This window comes from Vigna umbellata, chromosome 4 (genome assembly GCF_029865625.1).
Source record: "Vigna umbellata cultivar VRB3 chromosome 4, Vumbellata_1.0, whole genome shotgun sequence".
In the NCBI taxonomy this organism is placed as follows: domain Eukaryota; kingdom Viridiplantae; phylum Streptophyta; class Magnoliopsida; order Fabales; family Fabaceae; genus Vigna; species Vigna umbellata.
In genome coordinates this window covers 17,051,179-17,073,051 of record NC_142168.1, presented here as the reverse complement: position 1 = coordinate 17,073,051, position 21,873 = coordinate 17,051,179, and the positions used below count along the sequence as shown (strand labels likewise).

Here is a 21,873-nt window from a genome sequence, read left to right as displayed (position 1 = left end):
TGAAAATATATTTCTAGAGGGCTTCACTCTTCTTTAATCTCCATGTTACATATATAGGAAGTAAAAAGCAATCAACCAACTCAATCTTGTTAGAACACACTTAAACACAACTCACACCCCACTAGCACATAGCTCCCACATAACACTAATTAATTATTCTAAATATTGTCTTATTTTTTTCGAGCTTGGTCCTGCCCATAGAGGTCCGGGCTGCTCAAATGCTATTGGTTGAGACTGGTGGAGATGTGGTGGTACCCTTAAATTAAGGGCATAATAGTCTTTTGCCTCCTTGGGATCACATTTTAAAGTAGAAAAAGAATACTTTGACACGGTTAAAGGAATCCACATTCATTTAACACGGCGTGGGACCCAATAATTGTCAATGTCATTAAGGATATATTAGTCATTTCAGTCCGTGGGCTGCTGCTGAGGTGGTTTTTGAGAGACTAAATGAAACGATGCATTTCAGTGAATTGGAGCTGCTGATTTGAAAATTTCAAAGGGCGACCATTTCATTTTGAAAGATGCAGTTTTAGTGCTAGGGTTAGGATTAGGAGAGAACACAAGAAAGAAAGAAAAAGAGAGAAGTCCATGGTTGCCACCGAAGGGTGGACATGATCGGAGAAGTTCTTACTGGCGAAGTCGAAGGCGAAGGAGAAGTTGTTACCGGTCGTGAACGGTGTGGAGCGCGGAAGGTTCGTCCCCTTTCTATTTTCTCCCCTTTGTAGTGTTTGAAGAATAGAAAGTATGAGGTTGTTCTTCCTTTCTACTTTTGTCATCATTTGTCTATGTTTTCTTTAATTTTTGATTGATTTTCGAAAACCTTAAACTAAAGGGGGAATGTTATGAGAGAGAGTTGCGGTAGGGAGAAGAGCAAATGCTGAATCAGTAACGAATTTGATAGCTAGTGAGTGAGACGCATTGAGAAAACAAGTTTGGTAGTTAGAGAGTCAACACAGGAGCAGAGAGTGAGATACATGAAATTTGAAGCTAAGGTTGAGGAAAAGGGGAAATCGAACAAGGTATGTGAAGTTAAACTTTCTGTTTTGTGATTGTTTACGCATGGTTGTTAGTCTCTTTTTGAATATTGTACACACAACGCATCCTTCATCCTACTTTAAACCATATCACATTTTTTTTAATTGAATGATCAATCATTGTACTAAAAAACAGAGACAAACGGTTAAAACTACATTAACCATGCATAAGACTCAAAAAAAGAAGAAAAAGTTATGGCTTAAGAGTTACAAAAGCTATCACAGTATCATAATAATTACACTTACTTCCATAAATCCACATACTTAAGTGCTTTTGGAAATGTGATTTCAGTGACTTTTTATTGAAGTTTATGAATGTTTTCGGATATAAAGTTGGAAAAGTTTAGTCTGTTATTAGAGAAAGAAACTTTGTATTCTCAGTAGAGAAGCTCTTGAAAGCACTTCTATTTTGAATCCAATCACACCCATATGTTTATGATAAAGTTTTGTACATATATATTCCAGTTATAATGAAAAAAAAAAGCAATGCATGATTAAGTTTTATTGAACAAAATTAAATCATGAGAAGAATATCTTCTTTCTCTCTAGTTATATGAATGTAATAATTTGTGAAACTTGCCTGTGGTGTGTCATTTACGTGTGTTTGAAGTCGATACTCGTGCATGATCCAATCTGATTTTATTCCATTGGGTGCTTGAGCTTTGTAAAAGACTAGGGTTTTCCTCATTCCTATGAAGTCATGCTTTGAATAAATTGCCTTGTTTCTTCCAGTTTTTTTCCAAAACCCTGCTGCAGTTTGTGTATTTGTGCGAGTTCCTGTTGGATAGTTGTTGTCTTTATGGCTAAAGAAGTACCATTCATTCTGCTCTTCTGTTCCTATTCTGCAAAGCTCTTCATATTTTCAAAACACCAAAATATCAGTGACTTTCTTGTTAAGTTTGAATTATACAATCCAATTTGACTGTTACCTTGAAGATCCCATGGGTCAATTTTATATAAGTCAACATCTTTTATGACATGTAGGAGAATCCTTCGTGAGGTAACTTTCTTCCACATTTAGTAGTCAACAAGTTCCTAATCAGTGGGGTGGAACCTATAACCGGGGGTAACATTAGAAAAACTATTCATATTGTCCCTCTTTCACTTTGATCCCTGCATGTAGACAATACATATATTTTAGAAAAGATCCACATATCAAGTGAATGTAGATGTTGGGTTAAAAGTAAGCCAATCTTGTATATGCAGATATATAGTGTGCTACTATCTTTAAACATAAGGTTGTGTTGTTCTAAGTAAATAAATCTAACAAAGGGTAAGAAATGCATGTAGAAGGTTTAAAACCTCTAAGTCCAATCATTAAAAAAATGATCAATATTAGACACTGAAGGTAATAATCACCTCTACTTAAGAACTAATGCATATGAATAATAATAGTGCACTGCAAATTGGTTATAAAAATTGTTGTGAAATATTTTAACATAACATTCACTTTATAAATCTGTTCTCAACATTAGGGTTTATTCCTTAGCTCGTTTCTGGAAGCATGCAGAGGATAATTTTTTAACCTAATTCACCATGAAGGACGAGAGAAAATAAAATTATTTCCATAATTTTGTTTACCTTTCTAACATAAGGTTTTACTTTTTACTCCTACAATTGTCTTCTTTTGAGGAATTATATTTACATATTACTTACTTTCATATAGAATTTTTACATGTATCATAAAATAATATTGCATATTTTATCTCATAAAATATTGTTTTTTGTTTGAAAGCATATATAAGATTAGTAACAATAGTTATAGATAACTAAGCTTAAATATTTCAATATTTCGTTAGCATAAAATGAAAGTATATTTCCTCATATATCTTGTATGCAATTACAATATAGCTAGCATGTTCCGCAAAAGATTAGCCTAAAATAATTAAATTATGCAACACAGATGAGGAAGACCATTATTTCTAAACGGAAATGTCTTGGAATAATTAACATAAAAGAGTAGAAACAGAAAATAGAATAACTATTGTACATGTTTGGCTAGTTATTTTTTGTCTGGTAAAAGCATAGACTATGCCACAATTTGTATTCCAAGTCCTGACCGATGTGAGATTTGATTCTGCAACCATTCTAGAATTTGTTGTGGTGTTTGAATTTTAACTAGTTACCGATTATCCCTTATAGGTTTTTGCAGAGAAGAATATCAACATCGAAATTCGGAGCTGTCATTGGTTAGTATTGCTTTGAGTTTATATTTTGGTAATTATAGCTTTATATTCCATGACCTTTTGACCATATGTTATAACTGAAGAAGGTTATTGTTTGTTCTGTACTTTATAGTTTGGTAATTATTGTAGGTTTGACTAACATTTTGCGTACTTAAGTTTTCAAACTTTTTTTTGTGTTGATATGTAATTATGGTGGAGGTTTTGATACTCTAAGATGGATAGATGTTGTTAATTTTAAAGCATAGCTCCTCTTGACATGTTATTTTGTTAATTGTTCTTCCTGGTTGCAAGTAGCTGGTGCAAAAGTTGTTTCCTGTGGAGATTTTTGTTCAATTAGTCAAGTATGTATTTCATTTCTATCTTTATTCCGACTATTGAGGGGAGTATTATGTATGACTTTTACCCTGTGATTAGAGGTTGAAAGAAAAGTAAAAAGACATTACGAAATTATTAAAATGGATTTAATGATGATTTATATATCAGGATTTCATTTTGAACCAAGTTTGATGACATTCTTTGATCCTTGCACTTGAGTTTATCTAGTTGAATAGGTCTATTAATGTTGATTCTGTCGGGCTGTTTACTGTTATAAAGTAGTCATCATCCAAGAAAAAGCAGCATGGTAGTGTGCTCCTTTGTGATGCAACATTCTGGTTTTGGAATCCACTATGAGTCTCATTCACCACTGTTCTTCAATATGCATTTTTAGGCTTAGCCCTCTGATGGATTTGAAATTGTGCAAAGTCTTCGTCAATATTTTCCATCTTCATCTATTTATTTGGTTTCTTTCCTTTTCTTGTTTTTGTCATCATTAATGATTACAAATATCCATGTCACTTGATGTTCCTGTTTGTTATTGGGGTATACCTCATTTGTGGTCATCATGTATGTTGTGATTCCACAATAAGGAGTACTACACTTATTATATATGAGTGGCAGACGAAATGAGATACGTGGAAAATATAATTATTATATATGCTCCTTTGAATGTGATTTTGTTGTGAGATGTGCCTATATATGTCTTTCATTTTAATCTTTTATGGCTTGAAGTCTAACTTGTTTATTTTATGGACATTCAGTACAAACCATAGAGATAGTTGGAAGAGTCATTATGGAGAAACAGGTTTGAATGCACATGATGATGTATTATGTTTTTAAAATTAATTTGGTGAAGTGGTTTGTTTGACTTATTCAATTGTATACTTTGATGTATAGGTTTATGCACAACATTGATGTAGGACAAAATACTTGGCACATGTGAACACATTATTAACAGATGTGCAAAAGACATTGATACAAACAACTCCTTTTGCATGGCTATTGTCCATTGATGTGGATGCCAAAATGAGTAGGACACTACTTTTAGAATTGTGTAGTAGATGGTCAGAGAGGAGGGGCAGGTTTGAAGTTAGGTCTATCTTTATTCCATTCACCAAGTTAGACCTTTGCTTAGGTTTAGGGGTTAGGGTTAATGGAGAGATGTTTAAGTTGTTTAAAGAGGAAGTTGATTGTCATACTAGGAGATTGTTTGACACAATTGATGTAAGTGTACATAATATTTATGAAGAAATTCAAAAGCGTATAAAAGGGGATGAAGTGGGTGATGTTTGTAGATTATATTTACTGTTAGGGTTGAGTGAGTTTTTCTTCCCAAATAGAGGTGGAAAAGTTCACTTAGGTTTATTTGAATTATTAGATGATTTATCGTGTATTGGAAAGTATAACTAGGGGTGTGTTATTTATGAGTATTTGGTTTCTAGTTTCTGTGATGCTGCATTGTGTGTGGGAAAGAGACAAAACAGATCACATTGTCATGTGGTTGGTTGTGTATTTGCATTACAGGTATATTTTGATGTTAGTTACAAAAGTTATTGTGTTATAATTTATAATTGTTAGTTTTTTGAAATTGAAGTTTGTATGTAACAGATCTGGGCAATGGAACATGTTTTATTTGGTCACAAGAAGTTGGCTAAAACAAATAGTTGTTTACCTAGAATCCTTCATTGGATACATGTTAAAGTTGGTGAAGTAGAAATTGAGAAAGCCTTTCTGTGTAATGAAGTGAGATTAAATTAAAATATGTTAAACCAATTGGATGTTTTTTAATTTGTATTGATTTTAATATGAATTTTGTGGTTATTTTGTTTTGTATAGGTCATTACTGAGGTATATGTAAGCAATGAAGAGATGTGTACTGAAATAGTTAAAGAAGGCTTAGATGGTCATCATAATGCTGGACTGAAGGAGAACTTGCAAAGGCGATCTATGACTGATATTGTTGCAGAAAATGAATCTTTGGTTGCTATCATTGTTGGCCAAGAGGCATCCATTGGCAAGCTTGAGAAAATGGTTGACAACCTACAAATGTTTGTTGCACAGAAGTGACAATGGGCTAATGATGTTGAGAATTCAAATTCAAAAAAAGATTGACATGTTAGTTGATGAATTTGGGACCAGTAATTCAAAGGAAGATTATGAGGTAGTAGTTTCATCTGTTGGGAAGTCAAATTCTAAGAAAGAGTCAGAGATTGAAGGTGATGATGTGGAGAAGTCCAATTCTGAGAAGGTTTTTGACGTTACACCTGATGTTGTTGGAAAAAGTTTCAATGAAAAAACTGGTGATGTTTTAGGTAATGAAGAGATGGATACTGAAAAATCTGACATGTACACGCATTTAAAAGCTCAACCTAGGAAGCGTGTTAGAAGTGTTCTTTTGAAAACCCCTTGGACAATATTAGATAGGAAAAATCGTAGCCGCATTGTATAGTTTATGAACTTGTTTATGTTACAATATTAGGTTGAAATGATAAATATTGTTACCAAACTCAAATGTTATTTTGAATTATGTTAACTGTTGTATTTTTTGATGAATAGAGGTTGAATCTATGATCCATTTGTAATTGTTATTGAGTTGTTACTTTTTCAGGTTGATTGAACTTCATCTCAGAATACGTAATTTTTTATGTTGTTTTTGTTGATAAGGGAAATTGAATTAACCATGTGCTTCATTAGAGATAAGCAATAACTGAAATAGTTTTGTACTCAATGTTGTAAATTACTAGATTTTGTGTTGCAGTAAGTGGTTATTTGTTTGAAAAGTTGTGGTTGGTTGTAACAGATATTGTGATGGAAAACCATCAAGAAATCACATTGGACCTCTTACTAGAGCCATGGCAAGGAAGATTCAAGAAGAAGAAGGATCACCTAACATTTTACTTCTATGGAAGGTTACTTATAAAAATCCTTCTTCTCTTAACTAAAGCACTTATACTTTGTTTTGTAGGAACTAATAAATCTTGGAGACCATGATTGAGCCATCCAAGAAGTTAAATCAATAAAGGCAAGCAAAGGAGCCAAAAAGGAAGGTGCTTGCGGAATAGGAAATGCACCAGCATTTTTCACCCGAGAGAAGACCAATCCACGTGACTTGGCTTATTTGGAATGAAGCATGCACCTTGCTGGCTGAGCTGGAATGAGGCATGGACCTTGCTGGATCAAAATGAATGTGCCTCTTATGCTAAATAATTTGAATTTAGGAGGGAATTAAATCAGAAATTAGGCTCCTCTTCACCTATAAATAAGAGGGCCTTTTCTTTGTATTTTCTCACTTTTGAGCTTAATGATATGCTGCAGAATTTGCTTTCCAGCTTTTGTGCTCTTAAGTCACCTTTGATTTACTACTTCTTCTCCTTTCCTCAAGCTTCCTTCCTCTGTAGGAAGGCCCTCTGAGCTGTGAGGCTTCACCCATACACCTCTCCTCCATTAAAACATTTCAAACATTTCACTGTTTTCATCATTCCGCTACACCTTCTTGCACTGCTGATTTCTTCTGGTATGGAGCTTCTGCCTGCATAATTCCAGCTGGGATTAGTCTCCATCAAGTGGTATCTAGAGCTCGGGTTGTCCGCGCAAACCATAGCTAAGTGCCTTTCCATTCTGCTGTTTGATTCTAGTCCATTTTGTGCTATTTCTGTTTTTGTTTTCAGTCCAGTTTGTGATGTTTCTGTTTCTGTTTTGTTGCTGTTTTCAATTCTGTATTGCTTTTCCAGTCATTCAATTTTAGTTTCCTTTGTGTTCTTATATTGTCCTTTCATTTTAATCGGTGAAACCTTCTTGTTTGGGTCCTTTCCAGCTTTACATTTCAATTCTGTATTGTTTTAAGTCATGTGCAAGTGAATATTGCAGTTTTAATTTTTGTCACTGCTTTAGTATTCTTTTCTGCTGGTTTAATTCATTTTGTTTGAGTTCAAGTGCTAGAAAAGCTTTAAATCAACCAAATAAGGCAATGAGAACATGTTCTAGCCTTGGTGATAGAAGCAAAAGCACTAGAAATTAATTCTGGTTTCAAATCTGCTCAAGAAATTCAAATATGGTTTTAAAATTTGAAATCTGTTTCAGCTGGTTTTATTTGATTCTGCTGCTTGGCAAAAATTTGTTTGCTGTTATTGGAAGTGGCTAAAGGTGTGGCAGACCATTAAAAGCAAGGAAATGCATCTAGCATAGCTTGGTTGCCTTAAAAACCAGTAGCCTTTGCTGTCCAGTTTTTCTGTTCCAACTTTTCACCGTGCTATCACATCTTGTTTGGTTTATATCAAGTTTAATCATACTAAGTACTGTAATTCTAGCTTAGTTCAATGTATTGAGACTTCTTTGAGTCATTTTTTCTTTGTTGTCCATCTTTGAATCCCTGGAAAACTGAATTTGGTTGGTTTAATTGATGTATTTTACTGCATAATTTGATATAACAGAGGTGATTTTCGGAATCTGTTGTTTCTGTGCTTTTGGAAAGCTTGAGCAAGTATAAATTGATGATTGAAAGTTGCTCATACTGTTCATTTGGTCAAAAATTATTTGATATGCAGATTTACATCTTGATCCAACATTTTTTGAATTAAATTGGAAGTGAACCAGTGATTTTTGGTTGGAATCATTTTCTGAGTTGTTTAAGAGTTTGAAAATGCTTAAAATCATCAAGCAAAGTTGTTTGGTCATTCACATGAGCTGTTGAATCACTTCCATTCGCTTTTGGGTTCAAAACCACCATTTTCAGTCATTTTTTTTGGTACAGACTGCTGTTACAGCCACTGTTTTGGTATTGTTGTGCATAATTATTTTTGGATTGTAGCATGAGCTGGTTCATTGTTTTTGATTGAAAATTAATGATCAAAATAAGTCAAAACAAGTGTTAAAAAGCCTGTTGAACCGTGCAATTCAGTTTCAAGTAGTTAAAAACCCCAAAACACAAAATCTGGTTTTCATTGGGGCATTTTAACAAACACTTTGGTAAAATATAAAACAGTTTGGTCTAGATGAGTTTGTGATCTGCTATTTCTATTTTTGTTGCTTTCTTAATCTGTTCTAGTGCCATTATTAGGTTCATTTTGAGTGCTTTCTGTTATTCCATCCCTGTCCCCATTTGATTTCCCCATTCTTGGCTTCCAAAAATTGTTAAACATTCAAAAATCTGGTTTGAAATTCTGGTGCAGTTTGCTAATTCTGTTTGGTGTGTTTTGAGTGGAATCTTGAGGTGCTGTGGTAACTATTGTGAGGCATCCAGAAGCAGAAACCTTCACCTACTGAGGTAGCATATTAGGAAGTGAAAAGGGGGCTGAAGTGGGAACAAAAAGGGAGCTTTTGAGCAGCTGTAACTCTGCTATTCCAACAGCTAAAGATACACTAGAAAAGCTTGAAGTGCAACTTGTTTTGGAGTAACAATCTGCAGCAGCAAGAGAGTGAAGCTTACATTGTTTTAGGCCTTCTTTTAATTTTGTTTACACCACATATCACGGAACCTTTGTTGTTTAAAGTTGATTTTCATTTCTTGGCTAAGTGACTTGGGAAAATGCTCTTGAAGCAATTCCAAGATCACATTTAAACATTGTAATAGTCCAATTTCGTTTTCTTAGTGTGGAAGTGTGTCAAGGGGCTCCAAGTGTCACTTGCATTTTCACTTAGGGCCGTCTAACATTTACATTCTTGCATCTTTATTGCTTTCTTTAATTTCTTGCTTAATCTTTTTGTTTTTTTTAAGTCTCCGTGGTATATAGGATTGCATAGCATTTAGTCAACCATTCTTTGGTTTTAGGTTCATTTCATAACATTTGAAAAGAATTTGAAGAATTTCTACTTAGAAACTAAGGTAAAAGATAGCTCTAAGGAAACTCTGGCTAAGGAAGAACTTGGTTTCTAAGCTTGTCCATTTGTAACTCACCTCTTCTTCCTGGGAGCTACTTAAAAACATCTTTTGCCTCTAGAATCTCTTTAGAATTTTTTTCACCAAAAACAAAGAAAGCTTGTGAAAATCTTTTCACTCATTACTTGTCAAATATTTTGAAAACTTTGTGAAAACCTTTTCCTTTGACAAGAATGAGTCAATCAAGTGTGCAAGGAAGTTTGAAACCCCATAGTGATAGTTCTTTAAGGGAGGAATTTGAGCAAAAATTTGAACAAAGGGATAGAGAGATTAGTGAGCTCAAAGACATGATTAGTCAACTTTTGATTAATCAAGACAAAAAAAGAGAGAAATCTTCCCATAGGAGAAGAGAAGAATCATCATCTTCTCATAGTGAGCTTGAGTAATATAGTAGTCACCACAATGATGACCACTACCAAATGCCTCCTAGAAGACATCATAGAGTTAGAGAGCACCATCCAAGAGAGCCCAAAATTGATCTTCCTTCCTTTCATGGAAAGGATGATGTGGAAGAATACCTAGAATGGGAAATGAAAGTTGAGCAATTGTTTGAGTGCCACCAGATAGATGATGAAAAGAGAGTCACCATGGCTTCTCTAAGTTTTCAAGGCTATGCCTTAATTTGGTGGACAGCCTTGGTCAATGATCATAGGCTAAGACACTTACCTCCCATCAGGTATTGGAATGAGTTGAGAACCGCCTTGAGAAGAAGACATGTACCAACCTATTATGATAGGGAATTAATGGATAAGCTCCACAAACTCCAACAAAGAAACATGAGTGTTGAAGAGTATAGGCAGAAAATGGAGTTGCTTATGTTGAGAGCTGGAATAAGAGAGGAATCAAGGATAACAATTGCTAGGTTCCAAAGTGGACTCAACTATGACATAAGAGATAGGGTTGAACTTATACCCTACAATGATCTCAATGAATTAGTCCAACTTTGTGTGAGGGTGGAGCAACAACTCAAGAGGAAAAGCTCCACTAAGAAAGATTACCCTCATAGTTCCAACCACAAGAAAGAGTACAAGAGGGAGGGTAGTCTAACCAAGCCAAGGTATGAAGAATTTAGAGAGAAAGAGAGAGGGAAAGAAAAATTCAAAGAACCTTCAAGAGATCATAAAAGCAAGGAGACTAAGTGCTTTAGATGTGGGGGAAAAGGGCACTATGCATCTGAGTGCAGCAATAAAAGGTCAACTTACATTCTTGAGCATGAGAGTGAAAATGAGGGTTCTTCATATAGTGAGACTGAAACAACCACTTCTGAAGAAGAAGAAACTTTACCTTGTGATGGTGACTTACTTATGGTAAGGAGACTCCTGGAAAGCAAACATGTAGAATTAGAACAGTCACAAAGAGAGAACCTATTCCACACAAGATGCAAAGTTTTGGAAAATACATGTTCAATGATTGTGGATAGTGGCTCTTGTTGCAACTGTTGTAGTTCTAGAATGGTAGAGAAGCTTGGCTTAACCACTACTCCTCATCCTAAACCTTACAAACTTCAATGGATCAAAGAGGATGATGGAATAGTAGTTAAAGAACAAGTAAGAGTACTCATTTCCATTGGCAAATATGAAGATCAAATTGTTTGTGATATAGTACCAATAGAAGCTGGGCACATATTACTTGGAAGACCTTGGCAATATGATAAGCAAGCTCTACATGATGGAGTCACCAACAAAATCACCATTCAACACAAGGGAAAGAAAATTATTTTGTGTCCTCTTACACCTTCACAAGTAAGAGAGGACCAAATAATTCTTAAAAAGAAGTTAGATGGAGAAAAGAAAAGTAGGAAAGAAAGAAAGGAGAAGAGCATAACCCATGCCTCAAATAAAGAAGTTGTCCAACCACAAACTTTGAACATTTCTAAAAATCTTTTTCTTGGACAACCTCATTTTCTTCTCTATTGCAAAGAGGCATTTGTTTCAATCACTCAAGAACTTGGTTCTCTACCAAAGGGGTTGCAAAAACTTTTAAAGGAATTTGATGATGTATTTCCCAAAGAGGTACCAAGTGGATTACCACCTTTGAGGGGAATAGAACATCAAATAGATTTGGTGCCTGGGGCAAGCCTACCAAATAGGCCAGCCTATAGAACCAACCTCATGGAAACAAAAGAAATAGAGAAACAAGTTAATGAATTATTGAACAGGGTTAAATATGTTTTTAGTCCCTAAACTATTGGTCGTTTCTGGTTTTCGTCCCTCTTTCAAAGTAAGGTACAATTTGGTCCTCATTCTTTTCGAAACGTTCGTTTTAGTCCTCGAAATTTTGGTTTTAGTCCTCATTTGTTGCTAAATGAGGACCAAATTTTTAAACAGTGTTTAGTTTTCGAGGACTAAAACGAACGTTTCGAAAAGAATGAGGACTAAATTGTACCTTACTTTGAAACAGGGACGAAAACCAGAAAGGGCCAATAGTTTAGGGACTAAAAACATATTTAACCCTTATTGAACAAAGGATGGATCCAAAAGAGTCTAAGTCCTTGTGTTGTGCCTGTGTTGTTGGTCCCTAAAAAGGATGGAACTTGGAGAATGTGTACAGATTGTAGGGCCATCAACAACATAACTGTCAAGTATAGACACCCCATTCCTAGGCTAGATGATATGCTGGATGAATTACATGGAGCAAATCTTTTCACCAAAATTGATCTCAAAAGCGGATACCATCAAATAAGAATTCATGAAGGAGATGAATGGAAAACTGCTTTTAAGACCAAGTTTGGTTTGTATGAATGGTTAGTCATGCCCTTTGGCTTGACCAATGCTCCAAGTACATTCATGAGATTAATGAATCATGTCCTTAGGGAATACATAGGAAGGTTTGTAGTGGTCTATTTTGATGACATCTTAATTTATAGTCAAAGTCTTCAAGAGCACCTTAACCATGTCAAAGAAGTCTTGCTTCTTCTTAGAGAACATAATCTCTTTGCCAACTTTGACAAATGTACTTTTTGTCAAGAAAGTGTGTTTTCCTTGGTTTCAAAGTTGGAAAAGAAGGTGTACATGTTGATCCAGAGAAGATCAAGGCTATACAAGAATGGCCAACCCCTAAAAATGTAGGAGAGGTGAGAAGTTTTCACGGGTTAGCAAGTTTTTATAGAAGATTTGTGAAAGACTTCTCTACCATAGTTGCTCCTTTAAATGAACTAGTCAAGAAAGATATGCCTTTTCTTTGGGGTGATAAGCAAGAGTTGTCTTTTGAGACTTTGAAACACAAGTTAACTCATGCACCTATTCTAGTTTTGCCTGATTTTTCCAAAGCCTTTGAACTAGAATGTGATGCATCTGGGGTAGGTATAGGAGTTGTTTTAATACAAGGAGGACATCCCGTAGCTTACTTTAGTGAAAAACTTAGGGGGCCTACCTTGAACTATCCTACCTATGACAAAGAGTTGTATGCCCTCATTAGAGCTTTAAAAACTTGGGAGCATTACTTGGTAACTAGAGAATTCATCATACACATTGACCATGAATCTCTCAAGTACATTAAAGGGCAAGCAAAGCTAAACAAAAGACATGCAAAGTGGGTGGAATACCTTGAGCAATTTCCCTATGTCATCAAACACAAAAAGGGGAGTACTAATGTTGTTGCGGATGCTTTATCTAGAAGACACACATTATTAGTAACCCTAGGATCCCAAATATTAGGATTTGATGACATAAAAGAGTTATATGAAAATGATGAAACATTTGCATCCACTTATTCATCATGTCTTAAGAAGCCTTTTGATGGATTCTATCTTTCTGAGGGGTATCTTTTTAATAAAGGAAAACTTTGTATACCCCAAGGATCCATTAGAAAACTTCTTATCAAAGAGAGTCATGGAGGAGGACTCATGGGCCATCATGGAGTTGATAAAACTCTAAAAATTTTGAAAAGTAAATTTTATTGGCCACACATGAGAATAGATGTTCAAAGGCATTGTTCTAAATGTATAGCTTGTTTACAAGCTAAGTCCAAAATTATGCCTCATGGACTCTATACACCTCTTCCTATAGCTAATACCCCTTGGGAGGACATAAGCATGGACTTTGTCTTAGGATTGCCAAGAACTCAAAGGGGGTATGATTCTATATTTGTGGTAGTAGATCATTTTAGTAAAATGGCTCATTTTATACCCTGCCACAAAGTAGATGATGCTAGCTATATCTCTAGACTCTTCTTTAAAGAAATAGTGAGATTGCATGGCTTACCCAAAACTATAGTGTTTGATAGAGATGTGAAGTTCCTAAGCCATTTTTGGAAAACTTTATGGGAAAAGCTTGGAACTAAACTTCTATTTTCTACTACATGTCACCCACAAACTGATGGGCAAACTGAAGTAGTAAATAGATCTTTATCTACATTATTAAGGGTAATATTAAGAGGTAATAACAAATCTTGGGATGAACATCTACCTCATATTGAATTTGCTTATAATAGAGTAGTCCACAAGACTACTAATCTTTCTCCTTTTGAGGTTGTTTACGGTTTTAACCCTATCACACCTCTTGATTTACTACCTCTTCCAGAATCATCTTCTTTTCTTCATAAAGAAGGTGCTTCTAAAGCGGAGTTCATCAAGAAGTTACATGAGAAAGTCAAAATCCAAATTGAAAAACAAACTCAAAAATATGCAGAATACAACAATAAAGGAAGAAAGAAAATAGTTTTTGAAAACGGAGACCTAGTTTGGCTTCATTTGAGAAAGGAAAGATTTCCCTCTCAAAGGAAGTCCAAACTTAGTCCAAGAGGAGATGGTCCATTCAAGGTGGTCAAAAAGATAAATGATAATGCATACATATTAGACCTTCCTGAAAGTTATGGTGTCAGTCCTACTTTTAACATCTACGATTTAATTCCTTTCACAGGAGATGATCAACAGGATGAAGCAGATCTGAGGACAGATCCTTTTCAAGAGGGAGGGTCTGATGGAAAACCATCAAGAAATCACATTGGACCTCTTACTAGAACCATGGCAGGGAAGATTCAAGAAGAAGAAGGATCACCTAACATTTTACTTCTATGGAAGGTTACTTATAAAAATCCTTCTTCTCTTAACTAAAGCACTTATACTTTGTTTTGTAGGAACTAATAAATCTTGGAGACCATGATTGAGCCATCCAAGAAGTTAAATCAATAAAGGCAAGCAAAGGAGCCAAAAAGGAAGGTGCTTGCGGAATGGGAAATGCACTAGCATTTTTCACCCGAGAGAAGACCAATCCACGTGACTTGGCTTATTTGGAATGAAGCATGCACCTTGCTGGCTGAGCTGGAATGAGGCATGGACCTTGCTGGATCAAAATGAATGTGCCTCTTATGCTAAATAATTTGAATTTAGGAGGGAATTAAATCAGAAATTAGGCTCCTCTTCACCTATAAATGAGAGGGCCTTTTCTTTGTATTTTCTCACTTTTGAGCTTAATGATATGATGTAGAATTTGCTTTCCAGCTTTTGTGCTCTTAAGTCACCTTTGATTTACTACTTCTTCTCCTTTCCTCAAGCTTCCTTCCTCTGTAGGAAGGCCCTCTGAGCTGTGATGCTTCACCCATACACCTCTCCTCAATTAAAACATTTCAAACATTTCACTGTTTTCATCATTCCGCTACACCTTCTTGCACTGCTAATTTCTTCTGGTATGGAGCTTCTGCCTGCATAATTCCAGCTGGGATAAGTCTCCATCATATTGTGTACAAGAATAAAATGATGTAACTGATTTCAAGTGGTTTGATAACAATAGTTGAGTAAGCAGTTAATGTGCATCCCAATATTTGGGTAAAGGGAATGGTATTATGCACAATAATAAATTGGTCATTTTAAATGCTCACTCTTTTTGCTGCAGTTAATGGTTATTTTATTGAAAATTTGTGGTTGATCCTCACACATATTTCGTTCAACAATAAATTGATCAACCTTATTTCTATTCGTTCGATATTAAGGTTTGATTAAGTAGTTAATGTGCATCGCGTGATGTGGTCAAATGGACTGGTATTTGGCAGAATAGTTATTTGGTCATTTTAACTGGTTTGATTATTTGGTTCAGTAAGTGGTTATTGAATTACAATTTTCTGGTTAGTTGTCTCAGACATTTTGTACAAAAATAGAATACTTCAAATGAATATAATTGGTAGAGTATAAATAGAACATTTGGGTACAATGATTGTAAATATGACATTCATTTTCACCATATATTTTAAATCACATGACCCAAAAAAATGTAACAACATAGATATGAGGAATCGAATCCTAAATGTGAATATTGTATTTCAAAATACATTGTCAATATTAGTTGTGGACGATTGCGTGTTTTGCATGTCATTGTGTAATGATGTCAGCAGTGACATGAACCCAATGGATTGCACAACTGATACTTGCATGACAGAACAAGTGTATAAAATGACATTTAAATATATGCACGACTTACTAAATGTTAAATCAATAAATTATGAAAATGGAATTCAATCTTACCAGTCCAATTGAGTTGGATGTTGTGTAATGTGTGTTGAGTGTGACATTAATGTTGTTGCTCAATGTTATATTTGGTACGTCCATCATTGTTTCCTTTATGAGTAGTCAATATGAAGTTAGTTTAACTTGCATTAGTTTGGAAATTTTGACATAACCAAATGATTATTGCAACTAATAACGGTAAAAATTAATAACATAATTACTTACACCAATATCAATGGATGTTTGATTAGTGCCTTTTGTTGATGGTTTCTTCCTTTTTATTCTCTCAGTTGTTGACTTCAACCTTCTGTCTTATGTCGACCTTTCGCTTGATAAATTTAGGGTTTTGGTTTTGAACAGTGTTTGTACTGGTGTCTACATCATGGCCTATGTTACTATCATACAGGTGTTCTTCTTGTATGTGGCTGTTGTTGTCGACGTATGGTGAAGGTGAAATTTGTAGGCCATGCTTGTTTATAAATGAACTAAGGCTGTCAACCAATAATTGTGTCATGTGTACTGACTCACAGGCAATCTCAACAATATTTCCAAAACTCTTTAGTAAGTTATCATATCGTTCAATATGTGGGTCATTTTCCTTGTTGTTGTATGTTGCTCTAATATACCTGTGCTTTCTGCGAACATTTTTACACCATCTTGTGAGTATGTACTTAGCAGGAACCTCTGTTACTCGCTCTTGGGCCAAAACACAAACACAATGTCTACATATAATGCCCCTAAACTCAAAAAGCAAACAACTACAATTAACATCCATTGTGTCTCGCTGAAATGTAACCATGAATGCCCTCTCTTCCCTTATTTCATTATGAATGAAGTCCTCCATGACTTTGTACAGTGACGAATTATCTTCTACCACAACGCCATCAACGAAACAATTAATTTTACCTCTAAATTTTGACTGTATTTCTGTAAACTTAGCATGTGTGTAATGCTTTTGGAATTGCTGCTCTATGAGTGATTGTGAACCACATGCAAGAGTTGGGTTTAATGACGTGAAGTCAGCTTGGGTCTCTTTCTTTATCTTGTGTTGTAGTGCATTTTCGTATTGTTTAACAAATTCTTGAAGAGTAGTGCGGGAGTTAATATATCCATCAAAGAATGCATTCATGCTCTCGCTTCTTTGAGTTGTTGACATGCCAGCCCAAAAACTGTTTCTCAAGTAACAAGGAACCCACCTACGTCGTTCTTCGTAAAGTGAAGAAAGTCATTCATTGGTGTGAAGTGAAAAGGTTGTTATCATCCTCTCCCATCCATAAACAAAATTATCAACTGAATCAGAATTGTACACAACTTGCTTAAGTTGGCTCTTGATATCATTGTAAGCTGCATAACCTTGTTTCTTCATTGCTTTGCACTGATCCATAACAATTCCTTCGGGTGGTCTATTGGACATGCACCGAAGCCATGAATTAAATAGCCAAACAAATGAATTTGTGTCCTCTGAACATAACAAACCACAACCTAACAATATAGATTGGCCATGATGATTGACAACAATGAAAGGAGCAAATGGCATGTCGTACTTATTCGTTAAGTGTGTTGTGTCAAAAGATATGACATCACCAAAATACTCACAAGCTACCCTTCTTCGTGCATCAGCTCAAAACACATTAAGTATGCGGTTGTCGTCATCCATATCAATGTCGTAAAAAAATCCTTATTTAATTCCCTCATGGAAGAGAAATGGTTTAAGAGTGTCTTAGCATCACCATCTTTTGATAAGGCTCTTCTTTGTTTGGCCATATAATTTCTAACATCGTGTTCGAAAAACTCCATGTTCTCATAACCTCATGTTGCAAAAACCAAGGACCGAAAACTCTTGTTAATCCTAACTCCTGCTTCGGCATTCAAGTCTAGATTTCTTTTGACATTGAGATTCATTCTTTTATTGCCTTAGAACAATCTGGACTTTGTTGGACTAAGATCATGACTATGTACATCATCAAATCCTGAAATGTACCAGTTATCATCTCTTTTCAATACAATCATTCGAGCTGAACAATCATTAGCACATGTTGGACGTCCAATCATTTGATTCTAAATGGGGGAGACATATTTTCCAGCCCTAGAACACACCATCATGAAGTAACATAATTCGTTCTTGTTGTTCTTCCTTGAACTCCTTGTACGAATTCCAAAACTGTATTTGTATGCTCCATGTTCCTGAGTTTCCTACATTTAATCAATAGAAAAATGATTACTACTTACTGCACTAATTAATATGGTCATTCATATTCAAGAAAATGAATTTTGTATATGTCCATAACCATTTAAATAAATAACCACATACCGATGAACAAATAATCACTTACTGCACCATTAAATGTTGTTCATCAATGTCAATTTCTTTCGAAGATGTATTTATATGTCTTCCATCTACCTCTTTTTTCTACATTAATGGAGTACAATAAATATTACTAAAAAGTGGACTAATGAATGTCATCCTTGCTATTCAACTTCATCAATCTTGTACATGTACATAATCATTTGAGGAAATAACCAAATACGAATGAGAAAATAACTATTTACTGCACCATTAAATGTTGCTCATCAATGTCAATATCATCCGAATATGCATGTATAATGTTCATGTACTTTGTTTAAGCACATTAATTGAATACACCTTTTATTGTCAATTATTGGACTAATTAATATCGTCCTTCATAAATTTAAGTTAATAATTTTTCTATATGTACATAACCAGTTTAACAAATAACCACATACCAATGAGGAAACAACCATTTACTGTACCGTTAAATCTTTTCAAACGTACACTATGCAATGATTTCTGTCACACTGAACATTACACACCATTGTCCCATCTCTATGAATTAAAAGGGGGTATAAATTCAAACATCACACTGAGAACTATATCAGAAATACAAGGAAGATGACAAATATCATTCCCAACAATAAATAATGTGAACAACCTTCTGAGCAACTCTAAATGTTTTTGAATTTGAATAGAAAGTTGTAATAACTTACCTATTTAATAAAACTGCAATGGTTGTTGAGATTAATGCACTTCAATAAATGAGTCTGAGCTCTCCCCATTCAGTCATCTCGTCTCCTACCAATATTGTGGTTTATGGTTGGGTAAGAATTTCATTGAGTTGGAAACAACATTGTCACTACCTTTCATTCCAATCCTAAAACGAAAAAAATGTGTGGGTCATTAAGTTTTGGCAGAGGCATTAAATGGACTGTCATTGCATGACTTCTATCACAAGAAATCACAATTAATGCTTCGTAGGGGCATTTATGTAATTGCACAATTCTCTTATTAAAAACTATGGTTGGGTAGGAATACTAAACATTTCACTGGAAGGGAGGCACAATATTCGCGCTTCAAGGTATGCCCAATTTTAAGGTTTCATTTCCTTCACCCCCAACTAATTCTTTGCTTATGGATTTTATTTGGTTATGTCCACATCCTCTTCATTTTTAATTTTGTGAAGAACAACACAGACCTTCGTTGTTGTATCCCCGGTTTTGAAATTTCCCCCAATTGTTTGCTTACCTCAGACATCCATTTACTTAGTTTATATCCAGTTCCTCTTCAATTTTGTGTTTTTCTCATGCACATGTCATAGGATTTAGGGTCATAGGGGTGTAAGATACAACCTGAACGGTATACAACAACGGAATCAAATGGTACCTAGTGGGACCGAAAGGTAGAAAGGGGGGACCGAACGGTGCAGAGGGCGGAACCGAACGATAGACAACCATATGCTATAATGTTGTGGTTACATTTCGTTCTCGGTAATCCAATACTTTGCTTAGGGAATACATCATTTTAGTTTGTTTAACTTGATTTTTTCTTCAATTTTTTTTTGTCAACACCAACAGAACCCAATGGAGTCATGTGAACAACTTGATATTGATGAAAGTGATCTTGATGGTTTATTCGCCATTGCAATTCTAATAATAGTGTCATCTTGGGCCCTGCTGGTGTCACTGAGGCAACTATGCTTAACCGACAAGTGAATGAAAACATTCCAACACAAGAATTTTTGACTGACATAGGTAAAGCTTGTTTTGATCGTGACTTCACTTCCAATGCTTGGCTGTGGGCTGAAAAATTCATTGACATCCATGGTAAGTACCCTAATTGGGAGATGTTGATAGACTTTTTGTAATTTGCTAGTTTAGGAAGATTATCGAAATAATAATTTCATTTCAGGATTGTTGGTTAAACATGAGGTTGAACATATCTCAACCCTTGATTCATTAAGAGGAACTTGTAAGGTATCTTTGTTGCGATGTCTTGTTAAAGCTTGTGAACATAACGAACTGGGTGACATGAAAATAACAATTCGGGTTGGTTGATGCATATTTACTCTAACTACCATCTTCAAATATTATTGTGGAAAATGATCCTCTTTCTTAACAGGATCCAACAGGGACTGTAAAAGCAAGTGTTCACCACAAGGCCATTGATCATCCTGAAATAGGTGTACACTTAAAAGTTGGAAGTGTGATAATCCTACAAGATGTAAATATATTTTATTTTCATAAATAATTAGCTATTGACCTTATATTCCCACATCAATATATGGAGTCAACCAATAATGTTTGAACAGGTTGCAATTTTTTCACCAATACGCGGAACATATTATCTTAACATAACTCTGAGGAATATTGTTAAGGTAAAGATTTTTTTGAACAGTTGTGTATTGTACTGTCATATATATCGTGAACTTTTTTATGACTTTGAATGATAGTCTCGGATTGTGCAGGTTTTTGGAAGTGATATTTGCTGCCCAATTGATGACCTAATATGTCTATCAATACCAATTGATACCAACAAGCCTCCAACACGTTCTGTTGATGACATCCTATCCAAATTGATTCCACCTCTTCACAACGACAAACCTGAAGGCAGTAGATGAAAGAAGAACAATGAAAATGCAACAACTTCAAAACTTTCATAATTTGCTTCCTTGTATTTCAGATTTATCGTTCTTGTTTGTTGTCGAATATTGTGCGTGATTACATGAATGTGTTATGTAGTAAAATTTGTGGACTACTAAAGTTAGCTTGATCAATTTGTTGTTGCATTAAGTGTTTATGTAATGTCCGTTATGTTATAAGGTTTATATGATGTTCATTTGCTGAAAAACAAAATTTCATAAATTGGTGCAGTACCTGGTTATTCCTTCTTCATTATGTGGTTATATATGAACGTAGTTCTGCACAACTTACAAAATGTCTAATATGAAATCAATTCTCATCCAATGTTGCAGTTCAATAAGTCTTAAACCATAATAGAATGATTAAACAACAAAGTACAATGCTTACACTAAATAATTATAAGCAGCCCAAAACAATCAGGGACAAATGCCACAACTGAGTCCAAAAGAAGTAATGGTCTAGTAAGTGGTTATGTATTAACTGTTTTGTGGTTATTTGTTACTGTTATTATGTACAGAAAAAAAATCCTTTTTTTTCACTAAGTTCTTATGAAATGAAGGGTATGTTGTTTACTAAGAAATTGGTTATATACATGAAATGTAGTAGTTCTTAACGACACATTTTCATCACATTTGTGGTTGTAGTAACTGGTTATGTTGTTGGACCTATGTGGTTATTTCTGATACAATAAGTGGGTATATGGACAACTTTATTTGGTTAATTACTGAATTGATTATGTACAACAATACAAGTGTTCAAATTCAATTTAAATGTTAAAAAAAATTTCGTACAGTAAGTGGTTATATGTTCAGTTTTATATGGTTATTTGCTCAATAACTTATGTACACTATATGTTCTACTAATTTACTTAATAACTTATATACACAAAATGGATATTGGTCATTGAAACCTTTTAATTCACACGTGCTGCAACTACATTGGACATTGGTGGTAGTAGTACATAAGTAATGCAATTTGTGATTGTATATTATACATACTAAACAACTTCAAAAACAATAACAAAAATTGTATCATATTCTATCATATTCCACCAACTTCATTACAAGTTCTATCCCTTCTTTA

At 34.7% G+C, this 21,873-nt stretch overlaps 3 protein-coding genes and 1 pseudogene across 9 annotated transcripts; 3 read left to right on the top strand and 1 right to left on the bottom strand.

Moving 5' to 3' along the window:
* Positions 1–434: 434 nt before the first annotated feature.
* LOC148199366 (uncharacterized) lies at positions 435–6,869 on the top strand. Of its 7 annotated transcripts, none has more exons than XR_015786056.1 (7): positions 435–695; positions 836–1,022; positions 3,180–3,226; positions 4,303–4,346; positions 5,150–5,284; positions 5,378–5,853; positions 6,507–6,869. XR_015786056.1 is itself a non-coding variant. In XM_088113544.1 (7 exons), the coding sequence occupies exons 6-7, from the start codon at positions 5,159–5,161 to the stop codon at positions 5,606–5,608; spliced, it is 357 nt and encodes a 118-aa protein (XP_087969670.1). In that variant the 5' UTR covers positions 435–695; positions 836–1,022; positions 3,180–3,226; positions 4,303–4,346; positions 4,439–5,065; positions 5,150–5,158; the 3' UTR covers positions 5,609–6,123. The 7 variants fall into 7 exon arrangements, 6 of the variants coding, with proteins under 6 accessions (XP_087969670.1, XP_087969667.1, XP_087969669.1 ...); XM_088113544.1 differs by lacking the exon at positions 6,507–6,869 and adding an exon at positions 4,439–5,065 and having other exon boundaries at positions 5,378–6,123; XM_088113541.1 differs by lacking the exon at positions 6,507–6,869 and having other exon boundaries at positions 5,378–6,123.
* LOC148199365 (uncharacterized) lies at positions 5,655–14,871 on the top strand (annotated as a pseudogene).
* A 1,270-nt stretch (positions 14,872–16,141) lies between these two features.
* LOC148199364 (protein FAR1-RELATED SEQUENCE 5-like) lies at positions 16,142–16,984 on the bottom strand. The gene has a single exon (XM_088112638.1). It carries the CDS (start codon positions 16,982–16,984, stop codon positions 16,142–16,144), a length of 843 nt encoding a protein of 280 aa, XP_087968764.1.
* A 3,108-nt stretch (positions 16,985–20,092) lies between these two features.
* Positions 20,093–20,944, top strand: LOC148199363 (uncharacterized). Its single transcript, XM_088112114.1, has 4 exons — positions 20,093–20,196; positions 20,270–20,371; positions 20,460–20,525; positions 20,616–20,944. Exons 1-4 carry the CDS (start codon positions 20,179–20,181, stop codon positions 20,766–20,768), a joined length of 339 nt encoding a protein of 112 aa, XP_087968240.1. The 5' UTR covers positions 20,093–20,178; the 3' UTR covers positions 20,769–20,944.
* Positions 20,945–21,873: the final 929 nt, after the last annotated feature.